Raw genomic sequence first — 19,617 nt, 5'->3', positions numbered from 1 at the left:
ACAAATTGGAGATGGAGTAATGAGAAAGAGTGATACCAAAGGTGTATAAATGGAGGGAGTCTAGGGTTGGGGTGGGGTAGGGTAGATGAATATAGAATTGGGTTTTCTTGCGAAACATATGAAGTCGGTGGATAATCGCACAACATATGTATAATATCTAATCACTGTTAGAATATACGTAGTAGTCACGTTTTCCTTCCAAAACGTGGTTCACAATGAGCTGCATGCACGCCGCCCCCTCCCTCATTTTCTTGCTCGTTTTGGAGGTGCTCGTTGTGTACACAACGAGAGGTTGTGAAAGAGAAAGAATAAAATAATCACAAAAAATTGTAGTAATTTGTTTGCCCTATTATCTAGCTAATTACCTAATTGCAATCGCCTCACACATAGGGCATATATAATTTGTAAACTCATTTGAGTTGAGGAAATTTTTGAAAACTCAGGGCATATATAATTTGAAAACCAACATGAGTACTTGAGAGAACTTTTAAAAAGTTAGTGTAACAATTAATTTTCATTTTTAACACAAAGTAATATATGTTATTATCATCACGTAAAAAAAGTTAAGCTATGTGTAACATTAAGATTGTTACATATGGTTATGCGTGTTACGTATGTAACAATCAAAACACTAGAGACGTTATAACTCATAGGTGAATTAAATTCTTTCTGTTATAACATGTATTAAATTTGTTTTTTAAGAAAAAACTAATTGCTACACGTATTTAATGTTATGTGGCTACACAGTAAATTCTTTAGGACTGTATATCTAAATCTTGTATGGAATATTCGTTGTGACTAGGTAACACCTAACTTCCAGAAAAGGAAAGATTCATTTGGTTTATATGTAGAATCGTAGAGGCCATGTTGCATGAATCACTATGAATGTATGGTGAAACTCAAAAAAGGGTGATAGCAAATCTAAATACTCATAAATTTTCTCAAAAAGTAATATTTAACATAGACTATGATTTAAAACTTTAAATTTTTTTTATTTCAAAATAAATATATTGGAACGTATCCTTTTAGAAATATGATTATTTTCGCTAATTATAAGAAGGAAAATTAACTAAAGGGTGAGTTGGGGTAAATATTAATAATAAAGAAATTCAATGTATCTAGTTTGATATAACTAGTAAAGAGACTGCTTCAGCGAGGACCGACTCAACGTTTCTCAAAGTCTAAAACAAATATTTAAATTAAGCCTTCTTTTTAAAGACCTAAGCCAAGTAAATAAATAATAATAATAATCATAATTTTGAAGGCCTTAAAATTTAGACGTCTAAAGCGCCTCCCGGGCTGCCTCACCTGACTTATGCTGAGACAGCCCGACTCCAACTATAAATTTCCAATCCCAAAAACCATTTTTATTATTATTTCATGAATATTATAGTAGAAATCATGTTGATGATAAGCTTATTAATTGATTATTTGTTTTTATTTATATATTGTGTATATTTAGTTAATTTGTGAAAAAAAAATGTGTAGGTGAATTTAGTGGGTGGGACACGAGTGAGAGTGACTAGTCATGACTCGTGAGGACACTTGAATTAAATACATGGTACGAAAATGGGCATTCAAATTATACAAATCGTTATATATATAGGAAATACTTATACTTTTTGAATGTTTAAGAAATAATTCCTTTTTTGGTTTATTTCCTGCTTGTTAAATGATTGTTATTATAGTTAGGTCGGTTGTTATAGATATGAAACATCTTTATGCGTGAATATTAGAATTAGAGTTAAGTTTAGGTTCATACGTTTACATCTCTCATTTAACGTTTGAAAACATACATAGCTCCTGTTGTTCTCAATGTTTTTGAAACGACACGATTTTCTTCTCCGATTTCATTGGTTTTCATTGTTTTTCCTCTTTCGTTCGATTTAACCGATTAGTTTGTATCCTATTATTCCTACCTATAGATTATTTTGTAATCGAACCGACGACACAACGATTCTCATATATAATAATAAAAGAGGGGTGGATGGGAATTAATAAACCGTGTCTCTTGATGCGAGCGTGGGCCATTTGTGTACACGGGCACAGTGAGAAGTCCACCTCAAGGAAAATATTATTGCTTTGTCTGGCCTTCAAAGCAACTAAGATTTTGATCACACACACAATAATGTGCATCAATTGTTACCCTTTTAGTAAGTTTCATATCTACATTTCAATAATTGAAAATTGTAACCACCAAACAAAGTTACGAGATACAAGCAATATCTTTTTATAAAGAGAATACGGAAATAATTATATTGGATGAGTTATATATATATAGCTACTAGTTTTTATCCCCCATATTACGGGGTTGTTTTACATTATTCGTTTTTGTTCAACTTAAAAAAAAAGCTAAATGAGTCGCTTTGTTTATATTCTTCTTCTTGACATTCTGGTAGAATATTGTTAGAAACGGAGTCGTATTAAAAGTATAGTATTTTTTCGGTATTGTAAGCTAGATATGGATATCGATACCGCATGCAGAACCGCTATTCATTTTATGATTCTCACGTGTGCTTAATTTTATTTCTCGGTACTGACGCATGTATCATGACAAACCATTTTGATTCTAACCAAACAACATCGGTATTACTGAACGGATACCAGTCTTTGTTTATGTGGTTTTCGTAGACGTGTTTTACTTGTTCCCTTGATATTTTCGTATAAATTTTATTGAACTTTTTGTGTTCAAAATAGAGTTTTATTAGTAACCAATAAGAGAACATAACCAATATACACCTGGATTCAATTAGCAACGCATTGAAAACCGTCGCAAACCCAAAGCCATATTACAAACAAACTTGCACAAGCGACCAAATCCAAGGATAACACCAGCATCACTTGTTTATCCCAAACGTACCTATTCCCACCAGAAACGTCGTCGTCTGAAAAACAATATTTAGACTTGTCCTCCTCATGTCCGTCTTTAGAACTCAGTTCTGATTTTGAAGCCACGAGTTGGCGAAACACATGACTGAATTCTCCTTGGAAACAATGGGAGTTCGGATTCATCGTGCCTGTAAAGACATCTTTTACGTTCTTAAGAAGCAATAAACACTTGTGTTTTTCTAGCGATTCATCGAATATTCCGAAATATACGAAAGGATCGTCGATGAAGAACATGTATGTGTTCCCATGGACAGTGTGTGAGAACATGGAATGGAAGGCTGGTGTTCTCTGTAGACATCTTTTAGCTAAATCGCTAAGATCTCGGGTGTTCGAGTTGAATTCAGCAAGGATTGTAGTGTCTTTTGCCATGCAGACGTAGAAGATTAAATTATGGCTCCAATTCATTCTTCAAATCTTGATAATCACATATAGATGAACAACTTATTGCTATATCTATACATATACGATTATTCTTTACCTTCATACTTGGGTTTGCCAAAAAGATAAAGGAGAAAGAACGATTCTTTCCCACAAATTCACGTCAATAATGTTTGCAGGTTGAAGATGGCATATTATTATTATTATTATTTAAAAGAGAAAATGCCAAAATTGTCCTTGAGATTTGCTTATTTTTGCGTCTTTGGTTCAAATATTTTATTTTGTGCAACTGGACCATTGAGGTTTCTCATTTATTGCCAATATCGTCCATATCAATAACATCATCTATTTTCTATCGTTAAATGAGGGATGTTTTGGTCATTTGGTTTTTATGAATTTATTTATTTTAAAGTTTAGGGGCCAAACGGTTTTTTTTCTCAAAGTCATGGGCAGAAAATGAAAATTTTCTTGTAAACCCCATCGTCACCCTCATAGTCACGTCACCCACGATTCCGGCTACTATCCGTTATTCTAACAACTGTCTCAACACAAAATTGATTGCATACATCTCAAAATCGTACCAATAGAATCATAATCTTAAAATGTGTTTCAATCAACGTAAATTGCGTGTTATTAGCGGGCAAATTCGTTCCAACTCGAGCATAAAACATCGGCCAATTTCTTGTCTGAATCGTCGTCAACAACCGGACGACACCACAACCCCACCACCGAAAAACCGACCCGGCGAAGGCACCACCTGAACAACACCTGGCGACGGCAGGAGGTGCGGGTAGCACGGTTTGGAGAGTGTTGCAGGTAGTGCGATGAATACGGCGACGGTTTGGACCTTCAGTTTTGCCTTCACCCCAAATCCCCCTTGCAAAAAAATCTAATTTTCCACCCCTAGAAGGCCACCATCGTTGTTCTAAAACTAGTCAAAGTCACTCTACAAGCATGGCAACTCCTCTCGGTGGTAGTAGGTTGTGGTGGGTATTTTTCCGGTGGTTGCCAGTGGTGGCCGGTCGATGGTGATGGTCTTGTCAGGTGGTAGGGCTTGAAATGGGGATCCTTTTGTGTGTGAATTGTGTATATGCACATGTGTAATAGTATGTAGTGTATATATGTAAGAGTGTTATATTGAATAAAATACAACACTATTGCACATATTCGATACATACTATTGTATATATGCAATATAAGACTAATACACACATCGAATACACATTTGTACGTATGTGTAACACAACATTAATACACATGTGCACTACATTGACTTTTATTTTTTTATATATTTTTTGCATATACTACAACACCACTACACATATAAAATACGCAAATACTAAATATATGCAATTAAACAATATTAAAAATAAAAACTCATAGTAATGTACATGTGTAATACAACAGTATCACACGGTAATACGTATGTGCATTACAACGTCTTTTTTTTCGAGTGAAGAGTAACAAAATATAAGAATATATAATGGCAAAAACGGAAATTTGAAAATGTTTTTTATTTTTAATAAAAACAATTCTTTAGAAGTTTTTAAGTTTCTCTTTACGGATGAGTTTTCTTTTCATCCTCCCCCCCCCCCCCCCACACACACACACCAGATTTTATTCCCTGTATTACGAAGGTAGTTTTACATTATACGTTTATAATATTTATATACTTTTTGGATTTTAATTCTATTTGTTCTGCATAATTCAATAATATACTTAGTATTTGATGATAAAAGGGCTTCACAAATAAATGAGATGTTATAACCCGATTTAAAAGCTACTTGGGTTTGGTGAGACCCATGACTCGCTTATTGGTTTTATTATAAAATTGTTTTTTTAATTATAAATAATTTATATCTTTTTTTTAAAGAAATCATATATTAAATTTTAGTATATCTCTATTTTATAGGATTTTCATATTAAATATTTGGTGAGATTAATTTTTAATTTAATGAGATGTTATAACACACAACCTGCTTGCGGTGCGCGCATATAATGTATATATGTGTGAACCCTAATGTGGGCAAAGGTCAAATTGCACTAATTTTAACGTTATTTTCCAATTGTAACATCACGAAAATATCGGATCAAAAGTGCCAAGTTTCAAAGTACAAGGACCAAAATGAAATTCTGTTTAAAAAAATTATTTTTTTAATATAAAATTTATTGTTTTTTATATTTCTAACCACTTAATAAAACAATTATAAATTATATTTATCAAATAAAAAAAATTAAAAATAATGAAGGCTAAGTTGCTAATGAGTATAACTTTGGGTTTGATTTGATTGGGTATGTAAAAAAGAGATAATTAATTTTATAAGAAAGATTGGGTTGGGTTGGATCGGGTCATAACCGAGAATGGTTAATGAAGAGATTACCTGAGAAATAGCCCAAATAAGGCCTAAGAAAGTAAGCCCAACCCAAAGTCTCCCTAAGGCAAAAAGACAAGTCAACTGCTGGCAGGCTCCAGTTTAGTCAGAAGCATCAAGGCAGGATGACGTCCGTCTGGAGCAAAAGAGAAGCGCCCAATGGATAAAAGAGGGAAGCCTACCCAAGTCAAGGGACAATGAAAGAACCGCTGGGTAATAGGAGGTGCCACCAGATAACGGTCAAGGGACAAAGATTCCTTTCATACCATATATGTATAGGGATTTGTATATTGTAAAAGGCATGTAAACATAACCGAATGGCTCTCCTTCTTTAATATAAACCATCTCTCTGAATTCTCAAGAGAAGCCTCTTATAATCCGTCATTCTCCAATATAATCCATAAATACATAACTAGGTTCATTTGAGGTTTCTACATTGGCGCCATCCGTGGGACCTTTTCAACTAGGACGTCCCACACTGCGGTTTCGGAGGAGATGGTCTATCAAGATCCAGAGCAAAACATCACTGGTGGATCCCGGGTCATGACAGGAACCGGAGACGAATCCACCATCACCAAGGCAAGCGAGGGAACAAGCCTGTTGAACTCACGAGAAATGGAGGGACCCGTCCTCATAGAGGACGAGACAGAGAAGGAAGACTCCAGGGAGGAGTTGGAAAAGGGTCCCGTGGCTAGCGAAAAATGGGAGATCACCCCAGAGTTCATCCGGACTCATCGGGACGCGCTCAGGGCCTTCCTGGACGAGCAAGAAAAGGAAGATAAACTCGCCGCCGTCAAGACACGCCTGTCATTTGACACCCCAAAGTCAAAGAACGGGGAGGAACCCGAGAAAGAAGTCAACCCCGCCAAAAATCCCGCTGTCCTTTTAGAGTCGCTGGTAACCTTTCTGTCTTCAGTCAAAAGCAAGGAAAGATCCACACCATGCACTCTGGATGCTCCTTACCGACCCTCGGACACTTCCGATGTGTCAAAGTTCACTCGGCGCATAGCCGAAGCAACCCTACCTCCAAATCTCCGGTACCCCTCCACGGTGGACAAGTACGATGGAACACAAGACCCAGAAGACCACCTCCACGCTTTCCGAGGTGCTGGCATGGTCAGTGGGTGGACCATGCCTGCTTGGTGTCTAATGTTCCCCCAAACCTTGACGGGAGGAGCGAGGGTATGGTTCGATAGTCTAGAACCAGAAAGCATAGATAGTTACGAGGAGTTGAGGGGAAAATTCTTGCGAAACTTCAGTCAGCAAAGAAAAGCCATGAAAAAACCCAACGAGATTCTGCATATCCGGAGGAAGGATGAAGAAAAGGTAGAACAGTTCATGGACCGATACGTGGTAGAAAGCATGAACATCAACGGCGTCCCGGAGGTCATGAAGATCAGCGGATTCATAAATGGGGTAAGGTTTTCCCAGCTCACAGAAAAACTGGGGGAGGATTTCCCCACCACTTTCGACCAACTGATGGATCGGGTTCGAGCGTTTGTTAGAGGGAAATACACATGTTCCAAACTACGAGAATGGGAAACAAAAAAGGCCCCACCCAAATCTCCGGGGGGGGGGGGGGGGGAGAATCCGGGAAATGCAAGCCCCGGCAAGATCCGAGCACCTTTCGACAGATCTCGCTTCACGCCGTACCGACCTCCAGGGAATCACTCAGGGTACGTACCTTCCACGACATACCACCCCCCACGTTTCCCCAGTATTCGACCAGAGGGGGGGAAATATCGGCCTGCGTTCGGGGGAAAGACGAACCCGGGGGAGGAAGACGTGTTGGCAACGGATAAAGCCAAGTATCCCATCAGGACCCCGAGCCCATTTAAACAAGCATACAAACCCAACCCTGCCGGGTATTGCAATTATCATAAGAGTGCCGGGCATACCACTGAAAATTGCGTCCAACTGAAAAGGTTATGGGAAGTAGCTCTAAAAACTAGGCAGCTGACACCCCCAGCTAGAGAACCGGCGCCCCGAGTTAAGGAAGAGGAGGAAGACAGACAGTTTGTCGATATGATACAAAGAAGAGACGAGGGAGATGGAAACCCGGGACGGCCCCTCAAAGCTGTGAGGAAGGAATTCCCCCCGATAAACATGGAATGGATAAAAGCAGAGGTGCACTTCCCCGGCATAACCAAAAGCGAAGCCAGGGAAATGCCGCTGAACATCTCGGCCAACGTCGCCGGGCACCGAGTGGCCCGGGTACATGTGGATGGGGGTAGTGGGGTAGAAGTAATGTATGAGCACTGTTTCCTGAGGTTACAAAAAGACGCCCAAGAGAGGCTAGAAGAAGATTTATGCCCCTTGATGGGATTTTCCGGGGAGGAAGTGGAACCATTGGGATCCCTCAACTTACCGTTCACACTTCGAGACGGAGAGAAGACTTGGACTGTATGGCTTCGTTTCTCCGTGGTCCGAGCCCCATCAAAAAACAACATCATCTTAGGCAGACCGGGCATGAAGGCACTCAGGGCCGTCCCATCCACGGTTCACGGTTACATGAAGTTTCCCACCCCCAAGGGAATAGCCACAATCCGGTCGTCCACGGAAATAATAGCTAGCGTCAATCAGGGCACCCAAAAGAAGAAAGGACTGAGGAGTGGGTGCTCAACGGGGAACATCTTGAACTAACGATAAGGATAGGATCACAACTATCTGACAAGGGAAAAGCGGGTCTAAAGGAGGTGCTGCTACACAACGCAGACATTTTCACGTGGACTCACCAAGACATAACAAGAGTCCCCCGAACCTGGGTGCAACATACCCTTGATGAATTTCGGGGGGCTGAACCGGTCAAGCAGAAGAGAAGGAATCTGGGACTTACAAAGAGCCGGGCGGTCAGGGATGAAACGGCTAAACTAGTACAAGCTGGGATAGTAAGGGCGGTCAAATATCCCCGTTAGATATCAAACCCGGTGATGATCGCCAAAGCCGACAATAGTTGGCGCATGTGTATCGATTTCAAGGATTTAAACAAGGCCTGTCCAAAGGACTCTTACCCCCTCCCGGAAATCGAAAAGAAGATAGAATCTCTCGCTCAATACCCACTTCGGTGCTTCCTGGATGCGTACAAGGGGTACCATCAAATCCAAATGAACCCGCGTGATGAGGAGAAGACCGCGTTTTACAAAGATGAAGGAACTTTTTGTTACACCAAAATGCCTTTCGGCCTAAAAAACGCCGGGGCAATGTACCAGCGGTTCATGGATCGATTGTTTGACAGTCAAAAAGAAAGGAATGTTGAGATCTACGTGGACGACCTGGTCATCAAAATCACAGACGAAGAGAGAATTCAAGGACATTCAGGAAACTTTTAATACCCTGCGCCAAGCTAACATGAAACTTAACCCCGCCAAGTGTTCATTCGGAGTCGAGGAGGGAAAGTTTCTGGGGGTCGTCGTCACTAAAGAAGGGTTCCGATCGAACCCTGAGAAGATAGAAGCTTTGGTCCAGATGCACCCACCAAAGAGTATAAAGGAGGTGCAAAGGTTGCAAGGGAGGCTAGTAGCTTTAAACCGATTCCTCTCAAAGATCACAGAACCCTCCCCTTCATGGCAGTACTAAGAAGGTGCATGAAGAAGAATAAGTTCTGCTGGGATACGGAAGCAGATGAGGCCTTCCGAGAACTGAAGTCACACCTGAGTGAACTCCCCCTGATCACCTCACCATTGCCGGGGGAAAGACTGACCTCTATCTAGCTTGCACGAACCAAACCATCAGTTCCGTGCTGATGGTAGAAAGGGAAGAGGCTCAGACTCCAATATACTTCGTAAGCCGGACCCTGAAGGGCCCCGGGGAAAGATATTCGACCATCGAGAAGCTAGTGCTGTCACTGGTCTACACAGCCAGGAAGCTCAGACGATACTTTCAGGCCTATGAATTCCAGGTGCTTACCGATAAACCCCTCCAATGGATATTAATGAAACCGGAGATATCAGGTAGGTTAGCCAAATGGGCTATAGAACTGGGAGAGTACTCCATCGAGTACAAACCGAGGGCCGCCTTCAAGGGACAAGTGATAGCAGATTTCCTTACCGAGGCTCCCACGTCCGAAACCGAGGAACTTCATCCTCGGGAAGCGCCGGAAGGAAGCACGAAAATCCCATCCTCCGGAAATACCGAAGGAGGACATCTAAAGGATCAAGAAGAGCCAGTCTGGAACTTACACACAGACGGAGCCTCCAACGAATATGGGAGTGGGGCCGGTCTAATTTTAGTCAGCCCTGAAGGGACTGAATTCACATACGCAATACGGCTGAGCTTCGCTAGTACCAACAACGAAGCCGAATACGAGGCCTTACTAGCAGGCCTCCAGGTGGCACAGAAAATGTCGATCAGACGTATTCAGGCGCATGTAGATTCTTTGTTGGTGGCCAACCAGGTCAACAGGGACTATGAAGCGAAAGACCATAAAATGATAGAATACCTCAAGAAGACGAAAGAGCTATTACAAGGTTTTCAAGAAGCAAAGATGGTACACATCCCTCGAGGACAAAACAAGAAAGCCGATGCACTCAGCAAGCTTTCCTCGGTAGCCTTCGATCACCTCGCGAAGGAAGTCCGGGTAGAAACCATCAAACACACGTCCATCGCGGAAAGGACTGTCGGGAGCTTGGAGACACCAAGATACAGTTGGATGGAACCCCATACTCATATACTTGCAAGAAGGAGTAGTGCCCGAAGGTAAACAAGAAGCCCGGAGGCTGAGAATTAAGGCGCTACAATACGAAGTGATCAACGGGGTCCTCTACAGGAAATCCTACTTGGGTCCATCGTTGAAATGCATCGACTATGAGGAGGCCGAGTACATCATCCGGGAGATCCACGAGGGGATATGTGGAATGCACATAGGAGCTAAAATGGTTGCAACTCGGGCCATGCGAGCCGGATATTACTGGCCAGCGATGTTTTTGAGTGCCTTACGAGAAATACGGAAATGTGACGGCTGCCAGATTTATGCCCCGGTAACCAGAAAGCCCAAGCTCAATCTAGTGCCGGTCAGCTCCTTCTGGCCCTTCCGAAAGTGGGGCATCGACATAGTGGGTCCTTTCCCGGAAGGGTCCGGCAAAGCTAAGTTTCTCGTCGTGGCTATAGACTATTTCTCTAAGTGGGTCGAAGTAAAGCCTCTAGCCACAATCACAGGTCAACAGGTCAAAAGGTTTGTGTGGGAGAATATTGTATGTCGCTTCGGAATACCCCATACCATTGTGAGCGACAACGGGAAACAATTTGAAGGGGGAATCTTCCGAGAATGGTGCGAACAGTTGCACATCAAGCAAGTCTTCACGTCGGTAGCGCATCCCCAGGCAAATGGGCAAGTAGAAAGAGCCAACCGAAGCCTAGTGGAAGGCATCGCCACTCTCCTGGGGAGAGAGCGAGGCTCGTGGGCCGAAGAGATGCCACACGTTCTATGGGCCCATCGGACCATACCAAAGGTCATCCATGGGGAAACACCTTTCAGCTTGACTTATGGCACCGAGGCGATGATACCGGTGGAGGTAAACGTTCCCACACATCGGGTACGTCTAACTGAAGAAGAAAATGAAAATGACCTCAGGTTGAACCTGAATTTCGCCGAAGAAAGAAGGGAGGCGGCGGCACGACGGGAAGTTGAATACAAAAAGGCAATGGAGAAATACTACAACACGAGGGTAAGAGAAGTAAAGTTCAAGGTGGGAGATCTGGTGCTCCAGGAAAACGAGGCAAGTCGGCAAGAGAATCAAGGGAAGTTAGGACCTCGATGGGAGGGACCTTATCAAATCATTTGGGCAGGAGAAAAGGGAGCGTACAAGCTGGCATATCACACGGGAGAAGAGGTACCCCGTACATGGAATGCCATGCAGCTAAGGAAATATTACGCTTAAGGGCTCCCGGTAGAGGGAGAAGGAAAAAGGGGAGATGCATGGAGCCTTTGTAACAACATGAAAATTTCAAGTTCAAAGTATCAACTTTCCAAAGTCTAGGGACTAAAATTGCCAAAATTCCAAACTTGAGGGTTAGAAATGAAAAATCTGGTTTCTTATCCTATCGCGCTACGCGATGGACAAAAGGAGAGTTCCATCGCGTACCGCGATGGATCCTCTGACACAACGTGACACGTGTGCCACGTGGCACACGATGGCACCATGTGCTGCCACGTGTCACCACGTGGCAACACTGCCGCCACGTGACACGTGGCATACCTACACTCTGCGTCAGCAGACCTATATCGCGGTACGCGATAGGCACCACGTGGCAGCACTGCCGCCACGTGTTGTCACATGGAGCGGCGCCTGCCACGTGTCGACACGTGGCAGACCTACACTCTGCGTCAGCAAACCTATATCGCGGTACGCGATAGGTCTGCCCAGGGACCCATCGCGTACCGCGATGGGGACCAAAATTTTGTCTATAAATAGCGGCCAAGGGCTGCTCTTTTTCACATCCCAAAACCTGCTCTCACATCTCTCTAAAATCCGGACAAAATATATAAGCGATATGCCTCGATAAGCGTGCCACGATCCCTCGTTTGTGTACTACGTTTCCTCAAAGTTCATACCACCCCGCACCCACATACAACCAAGATGGTGTTTATTCTCGAAGTTCGTGCCAACGAGTATTGAAGATTTGGTGTACCTCGATTTGCGTGTCGTAAAGCGGCGTTGAAGTGCTGCTCAAGTCCCTAGAGTTCTATACGCCACTAAGGTTAGGCGTAATAATGAATACAATATAATTCAATATTATATTCAAGGCTTATGTCTTAAGTCGAGGTTATACTCGATACCTCAATAAAGGAAAAGAAAACATAACAAAGAAATGAATGAAAGAATGAGTATTGAATATTATGGTTGGATATATATGTGTGTAAGTATATATGTATATATTCTTTGTTATGAAAATATTATTTAATGAATAAAGAGTATTTTTAAATAATAAAAGAAAATGATTACGTTTCTTAGAGAAGAATAAACGAAAATGATTACGTTTCTTAGAGAAGAAGAAACGTCGGGTTTTTATTACAAACTAAAGGTTTATAATTTACTTTTAAACTAATGGTTTTTAAGTAAAAGAAAATGAACTAAAGGTTCATCGAGGATTGAGATATAAAATAAGACTAAAGGTCTTAAGCCGGATCGTGTATCCGACTAACAAATATTTATACTCGTACTATAGGTGCGAGATAAAGAAAGGGAAAAACCCTTGGACGGTGAGTGAAGCCGATCCTAAAGAGACAAGGTGAATACGCCCCCAAACTTTTAAATTTGTTTTCAAATGAGTCAAACTTGTTATATGAAATTGTTTACAAAGAACTATGTGTTCCTAAAACCATTATAACTATGGGTATAAACCTAGCCCTCAGGCTGTGGTATACGTATGTCTGGATCCTTACATAGGTGGTACTATGCGATGTATGGGCATGATCACACCACCCTTGGTCGTAGGACGCTCTCCTGCAGGGAGTACGACCTTATGTGTATATTTACGTGTATTTAATTAACTCAAACGCTGCGGTGTTTGCTGAGGTGACCTAGAGTAGAGGCTCTAGTTTATAATGTGTTATTTGACTTTGTTATTCCTAAGCCACGATGGGCCGAGGCAGGCGTAGTCTCGAGGGATAATAAAGTAAAAGATGGGGGTGTGACAGCCTTCTAAAAACATTTTGTGACATTTGGCTAAGACTCCCTTCGATGACGTCGTCATATTCCAATAAACAACCTCTCCGAGAGGAAACTCATGTAATAGGGCATTGAGATATGCAATTTGGCCCGAGGCCTAAGATATGAAATTCAGTAGTCACTATGTTTTCTTCGGGAAACTTGAACTTTTTAATTAAGAATCTCCGTCTCCAGGACGTTTAGCTAGCAATAAAAATAAAAGAAAGCGTATCTATGTGAGAAAGAATAAACACACCTCCACCACGAAAAGGTGAGAGGGAGGCCTCGCCGGTAGGCTACATGGTTAACCAAAAACTCATCAAAGTGAAACAAAGCTATTAGCTAATCCTGGAAAATCCAGTAAAGTTAAAAACACAACCAAACATAACACGGTTCAAAAGATTATACTACTTAACCACCTCAGTGGTACATAAAGTCCAACCCCTACTGGGGGAAAATGTCGGTTACATAAAAAACACAAGTCCATCAAAGCCTACATGGTGCAAACGTTTCTTATACATAACAAGTAAACAAAAACATAAACGGCCATAAAGGTCATCCAAAGCCGGGGCCAGCAAAAAAACCCGTGATCATCCTTGAGGAGTCGGAGTGGAAGGGTCAACTTCTAAGGACATAGTGCGGATCTCATCCACCGGTATGTCAGGGACGGCCGAGAGCAGGTCCAGAAACGGAGGCTCATAAGCGACGTACTTGATAAAAGCTGCTTAAGCCTCAGACTCCATCGTCTCAGAGTAAGTAGGTGCCTTGGCGAGAGGAATCCCCTTCGCTTGAAATTCATAAGCCTCCCTCAAACCACTCTGATACCCTGAAGAAAAGACTACTTGGGTCATAGCGTCTCTAACCAGACAAGTATCCCGGCAAGAACGAGCCCTTCCAAAAACCAACTTGAACTCCTCCGACACCATCCATGTTCGGTCAGCCTTATAACCATCAGCCTCACGCTTCAACCTCTCGTTCTCCTCACACACTTTCTTGAAATTCGTTTCCAACTATAAACACAACATATCAGCAAATGGATAAATGCCACACATAAATGTTAGGAAACAAGAAAGAAAGAATAAGAACCGTACCTCCAGAGTCTTGTCTTGCTCAGCCCGGGCCTTCACTAATTTGAGATCCAATCGGGCGTTTTCCTCCTGAGCTTTCTTTAAACTGGCCTTCAGATCAGGTATTCCCAGAGTCTCCTCCTGAGCAAGGAGAACTTGCTGTCGCAAACGCTGGATCTTCCCATGGTTCTTCTCATTCAGCTGCTCGAGTCTACAAATTTATTCTTTCAATCGTTGCAACGTCTGACCATCGTCAATCACAGCTTAGCGAGCCGTCGCCCCAAGTGCCAAAGCCCGGTACAAGTGGGTGCCAAGGTCACCAACTAATCGATCTCGATCTAAAGCACGAAGACTAGTTGAATCGACAGAGGGGTTGAGATGGTGTCATAACAGACGCTCCGGTCCTCAAATCCCACTGAGGAACATACACGGGATCGGTATCGGTTCTTCGGTACGACTAACAGATAAAACTTGAGGGGTCGGACCTGATCCTTCGAGACGTTTGCCTGGAGATCCAACTTGAGCTGGGCCAGATCCAGCAGATGCATGCATATCATCAGGGGTAACAACCTGAAACTCAAAGTCACCCTCTAAATCGACAGGCTCAGCAGGAGAAGTCGGCGGGTGGGACGAGGACGACAGACCCGGATAGGGCCGTTTCGAACTCCTTAAGTGGTTCTTCATCGAAGCTTTATAGGCATGGTCCAGAGCAGCTTTCCGTTTAGGAGTGTCTGACACATCAACATGAATGATTGGGGCAGGATGACCCGAAGAAGCCGACATTTCAATAAAGCTCCTCTTAAACTCATCTCTGCACAAGAGAAACGATAACGTTAGAAACACCTGAGATAACAAACAAGTAAATGTAAAGAAAAACAAGAGGTCAGGAACCTCGGCCGCCGTCAAATATGGCCGGACGGGTAGAAGGATTCGACCATATCCGTCTCAATCCAGCCATATATAAAAAAGGTTCAGGGTAGGTCATAGCCTCAGTAGGGTTGCTGATCAACAGGTTATACAGATCATCTTGAGGTGTAGGGGGACGAGGAGGTGTGTCGCGTATAAGGGAATCTGTGAGGCGACGACTACGGAAGCCAGGAGCAAAGTTGAGAGACACGAAGAAAAAACTATTTTTCCACTCTTTAGGGCTGAACCCGGTCAGCTCTTTGAAAACATGAGGGATATTTATTCACGGGACGACATTCAAAGGTGAACCAATCACCATCCATCTTTAAACGGTAAAATCGACGAAACAGAGGCACCATTGCGAAACCCTCCATAGCTCGATAGGCTATTTCGAAGTGGGTCACACGCAGGAAGCCTAAAGGGTGGACCTGATCAAATCTTAGCTTATGGAATTTTAACAGGGCCAATTGAAACTCAATCAAGGGGTAACGCACGTTGGAACATTCTAGGGTTTTGGTGTACAATGTGAGTAACTCAGGACGGCTAAGAGCGGTCTCATGAGGCTAAGGTAGTACGGGAGATAAGGATAAGGGTATTTGGTAACGAGCACATAACCGAAGCATCTGATCCTGGGTAAGGATGGAAGTTGTCGTGGACAAGCCTTCACGGCTCATAATGAAAGAAACAAGAGCAAACGAAGGAAGAATCCTGACCTGATCGGAAGTAAGATGTTAAACGGAAAAGGAAAGTTTGCCGGAAAGATATGAGAGAGAAAGGAGGGAAATGGGCGAGTGATTTATGAGATGGGACTCTAAGGGGCAGAGTAATAAATCCTGCGTGAAAAGGTGTGCGGTTCAATTTCCACCATTCATTTTTACCGCCTTCATAAGCCTCCCGAGTTGGACCGACGGCGATGTCCATGAAAGGCCCACCTCATGAAGACCGATGCAAGGCCCATGGGCTCAACAAGACGCAAAGATTAAGAGAGCAGAAGAATTTGGGCCAAGAATTAAGTCTATTGCTCATGTCATAAATAACATGAGTAATAGACTGAGGGACTTGAAGAGATTACCTGAGAAATAGCCCAAATAAGGCCCAAGAAAGTAACCCAGCCCAAAGTCTCCCTAAGGCAAAAAGACAAGTCAACTGCTGACAGGCTCCAGTTTAGTCAGAAGCATCAAGGCATGATGACGTCCGTCTGGAGCAAAGGAGAAGCGCCCAATGGATAAAAGAGGGAAGCCTACCCAAGTCAAGGGACAATGAAAAAACCGTTGGGTAATAGAAGGTGCCACCAGATAACGGTCAAGGGACAAAGATTCCTTTCAAACCATATATGTATAATGATTTGTATATTGTAAAAGGCATGTAAACATAACCGAATGGCTCTCCTTCTTTAATATAAACCATCTCTCTGAATTCTCAAGAGAAGCCTCTTATAATCCGTCATTCTCCAATATAATTCATAAATACATAACTAGGTTCATTTGAGGTTTCAACAGTTAATGGTGCGATAGGTAAATGATTAAAAGAAAATTAAAAAAACAAAATCTTCTGTTCAAAAAAATAATCATAAATATATATAGTTTGGGGTTTGGGATCCAATGTGAGGCTGAGGGGTGTGGGGCTTCAACGGGGGCGCTAGAGCCCCTCCGCTCGCGCCCCCAGGCGCTAACACCACACCACCGGGGCGCTAACGGGGGCGCTAACGGAAAAAAAAGAGAGGCGTGAGCTGGTTAGCGGCTGAAGAGAGAGAGAAACTTGCATTGGGTTTAGAAAAAGAGCCGTTGGGCTCTTAAATATTAAAAAAAAAATATTTTCTTAAACTATAAATATATACCTTTATAAAATATACTTCATTTCACAATTATACACCTTTCCTCCTAAAATCCTCTCAAAATTAACACAAAAAACATGTCGTGGTACTCGTCTGATTCCGACTCCTCCGAAGAGGATGATTTGCTTCTTCATGTAGGGGGAGTTTTGACCGCAACCGTGGTGGATCTCTTGCAAAATCAAGCCCATCAACCTCGAGTCCCGAGAGTTAGAGCACCACCTCGTGATCGTGATCGATTGGGTGCTAACGATACTTTGATTAGGCATTATTTTAGCCCTCAACCGGTATACGAGGAGTCGGATTTTCGAACTCGTTTCCGAATGAGCAGACAATTGTTCATGCGTATAGCAAGTGATTTAGAGGCACGGTATCCCTTTTTTCAACAAAGGGGGGATGCTAGGGGTCTCCCCGGTTTTACCTCTCTTCAAAAATGCACGGCTGCTATCAGTCAATTAGCGTACGGCATCTCGTCGGACGCTTTGGATGAGTATTTACAGATGTCGAAAAGGGTTGCACGTGAATCCCTTCATTTTTTCTGCCAAGGTAAAAAACATTAATTTTAGTTTTTATTAAATATTTATTACATTTTTAATATATATTATATGTTTATAGATTATTTTATATACGTAGGAGTCATATCGATTTACTCTCGGAGATATCTGCGTAAACATGCAATGTATGACATCCAACGCATATATGAGGTGTACGCAGAAAAACATGGTTTTCCTGGGATGCTAGGTAGCATCGATTGTACGCATGTTGGATGGCTTATGTGTCCAACGGCCTGGCGAGGTCAGTTCCACCGTGGTGATCATGAAGGGCCGACTCTTATACCTGAGGCGGCGGTGTCACATGATCTTTGGTTTTGGCATGTTTTTTTGGTGTTGCTGGGTCAAATAACGACCTTAATGTTATCGATCAGTCACATTTGATCAATGACCTTATCGACGGGGTTGAACCACCTCAATCTTTTGTTGCAAATGGAGAACTCTTCAAGTACGGGTACTATCTGGTCGATGGTATTTACAACGAATGGGCTTTGTTAGTTCAAGCTTTTACAGATCCAATTGCCGATAAACGGAAGTATTTTACGAAGAAGCAAGAGTCTGCTAGAAAAGATATTGAAAGAGCTTTTGGAGTTCTGAAAAAACAATATTATGTGCTGGCGAACCCGATACGTTATTGGACTCGGGAGAGGATAATGGACGTCGTCTACACGTGTCTGATCCTACACAACATGACGTTAGAAGACGAGGGCAAAGCTATCTGCCAAAACTACCAAGGTGACATTCCGCCACAACCGTCCACAATCAGTGATCAACAAAGACTTCATAACATAGCAAATATAAAGACCGTGAGATACACGGGAATCTTCGACATGAGTTGGTTGAACATTTGTGAGCGAAGCGACCCGATGATCTTGTATTAGATTAGTGTTATTATTAAGTATTATTGTTTGTTTAATTTTTAGTATGTTTTTTTTTGTAATTTGAATTTTAGATATTAATGTGTTTTTTTATTAATGTGTGTTTTTTTAATAATACGTTGTTTGAATATATTTATAAAAAAATTTAAAAAAAAAAAAATTCGCTGGAGCCCCTGCTGGAGCCCCTCCACACCAGGGGCCAGGGCTCCAACGGGGGCTCCAACAACCCCCTTATCCAGTTTCTCTCTCTGCCACACGTCATAATATTTTTGGTTGGAGCCTCCACTAAAGCCCCCATTAAAGCCCCCCACACCCCCTTAGTCTGACGACGAAGGATTGAGGAAAGAAGGGGCAATCCATTGATGTGTCGGCCATCAACATCAAATGAAAAGTCAATAAATCACCGACTTTACATTTGTACCTTATTTCTGTTTTAGATTGTACATTTCTTCTATAATCTCCAAAAAGATCAACTAAATAAACAAAACGGTAGATTATACAAATCAAACAAAAACCATGTTCCTCCTCAAGATATATCTTACCACTTGGTGGAAATTAACATGTTTTTTTTTCCTTTCATAAGAGTTTCACCTCTAGTGTTTGTTGATTCGTCTTTCTCAATATATTTTGAAAACAAAAAGATCAATAACATATAACAAGCATTGTTTTATCATTGACATATTCTTTTTAAAAGATATCCGCTCAATTACACGAATGTTACTATGACATTTTAATCATAAACCATTTTGATTTTTAAAATAAAACAGTGATGTGCGAAACTACGAATCTACATATACATACATAAGAAAAGATTCACAAGATGAATATGCATCATGTGTGTGAACCATTGTCTTAACAATATACATATACTTAAAACCTATTTGCTAATTGGGTGCTTTTCAATGTTTGTGTAAACACAAATTTCAAGTATATGTTGTTGACTTCTTTCTAGTGTCAAGTGACAATGAGAGTTGTGTACGAGCAATGTCTTTCAGTATCATGAAATTAATTCATACACTTCATGATTGTTGTATATTGATTCATTTTTTATGTGTAGATGGGTTTTCTTTTAGTATGTTGAAGAGGTAGGTCCCAGCAG

General features: G+C 41.9%; 2 protein-coding genes across 2 annotated transcripts; one reads left to right on the top strand and one right to left on the bottom strand.

Moving 5' to 3' along the window:
• Positions 1-2,698: 2,698 nt before the first annotated feature.
• Positions 2,699-3,321, bottom strand: LOC143551193 (phytolongin Phyl2.1-like). Its single transcript, XM_077041676.1, has one exon. The coding sequence runs from the start codon at positions 3,292-3,294 to the stop codon at positions 2,746-2,748; it is 549 nt and encodes a 182-aa protein (XP_076897791.1). The 5' UTR covers positions 3,295-3,321; the 3' UTR covers positions 2,699-2,745.
• A 6,060-nt stretch (positions 3,322-9,381) lies between these two features.
• Positions 9,382-11,515, top strand: LOC143551179 (uncharacterized). Its single transcript, XM_077041669.1, has 2 exons — positions 9,382-10,334; positions 10,405-11,515. Exons 1-2 carry the CDS (start codon positions 9,382-9,384, stop codon positions 11,513-11,515), a joined length of 2,064 nt encoding a protein of 687 aa, XP_076897784.1.
• The last annotated feature ends 8,102 nt before the right edge of the window (positions 11,516-19,617 follow it).

This window comes from Bidens hawaiensis, unplaced genomic scaffold (assembly GCF_021521415.1).
Source record: "Bidens hawaiensis isolate Kalapana, Puna unplaced genomic scaffold, B.hawaiensis_p1.1 tig00016274_1, whole genome shotgun sequence".
Taxonomy (NCBI): domain Eukaryota; kingdom Viridiplantae; phylum Streptophyta; class Magnoliopsida; order Asterales; family Asteraceae; genus Bidens; species Bidens hawaiensis.
This window is presented reverse-complemented; position numbering and strand designations above follow the sequence as displayed.

Excerpts from the sequence above, each read along its gene's own strand:
- LOC143551193 (XM_077041676.1), bottom strand. The coding sequence starts at position 3,294 with ATGAATTGGAGCCATAATTTAATCTTCTACGTCTGCATGGCAAAAGAC.
- LOC143551179 (XM_077041669.1), top strand. The coding sequence starts at position 9,382 with ATGGTAGAAAGGGAAGAGGCTCAGACTCCAATATACTTCGTAAGCCGG. Across the intron at positions 10,335-10,404 it reads AGAAGGAGTAGTGCCCGAAG|GAAATCCTACTTGGGTCCAT; the intron begins GTAAACAAGAAG and ends GGTCCTCTACAG.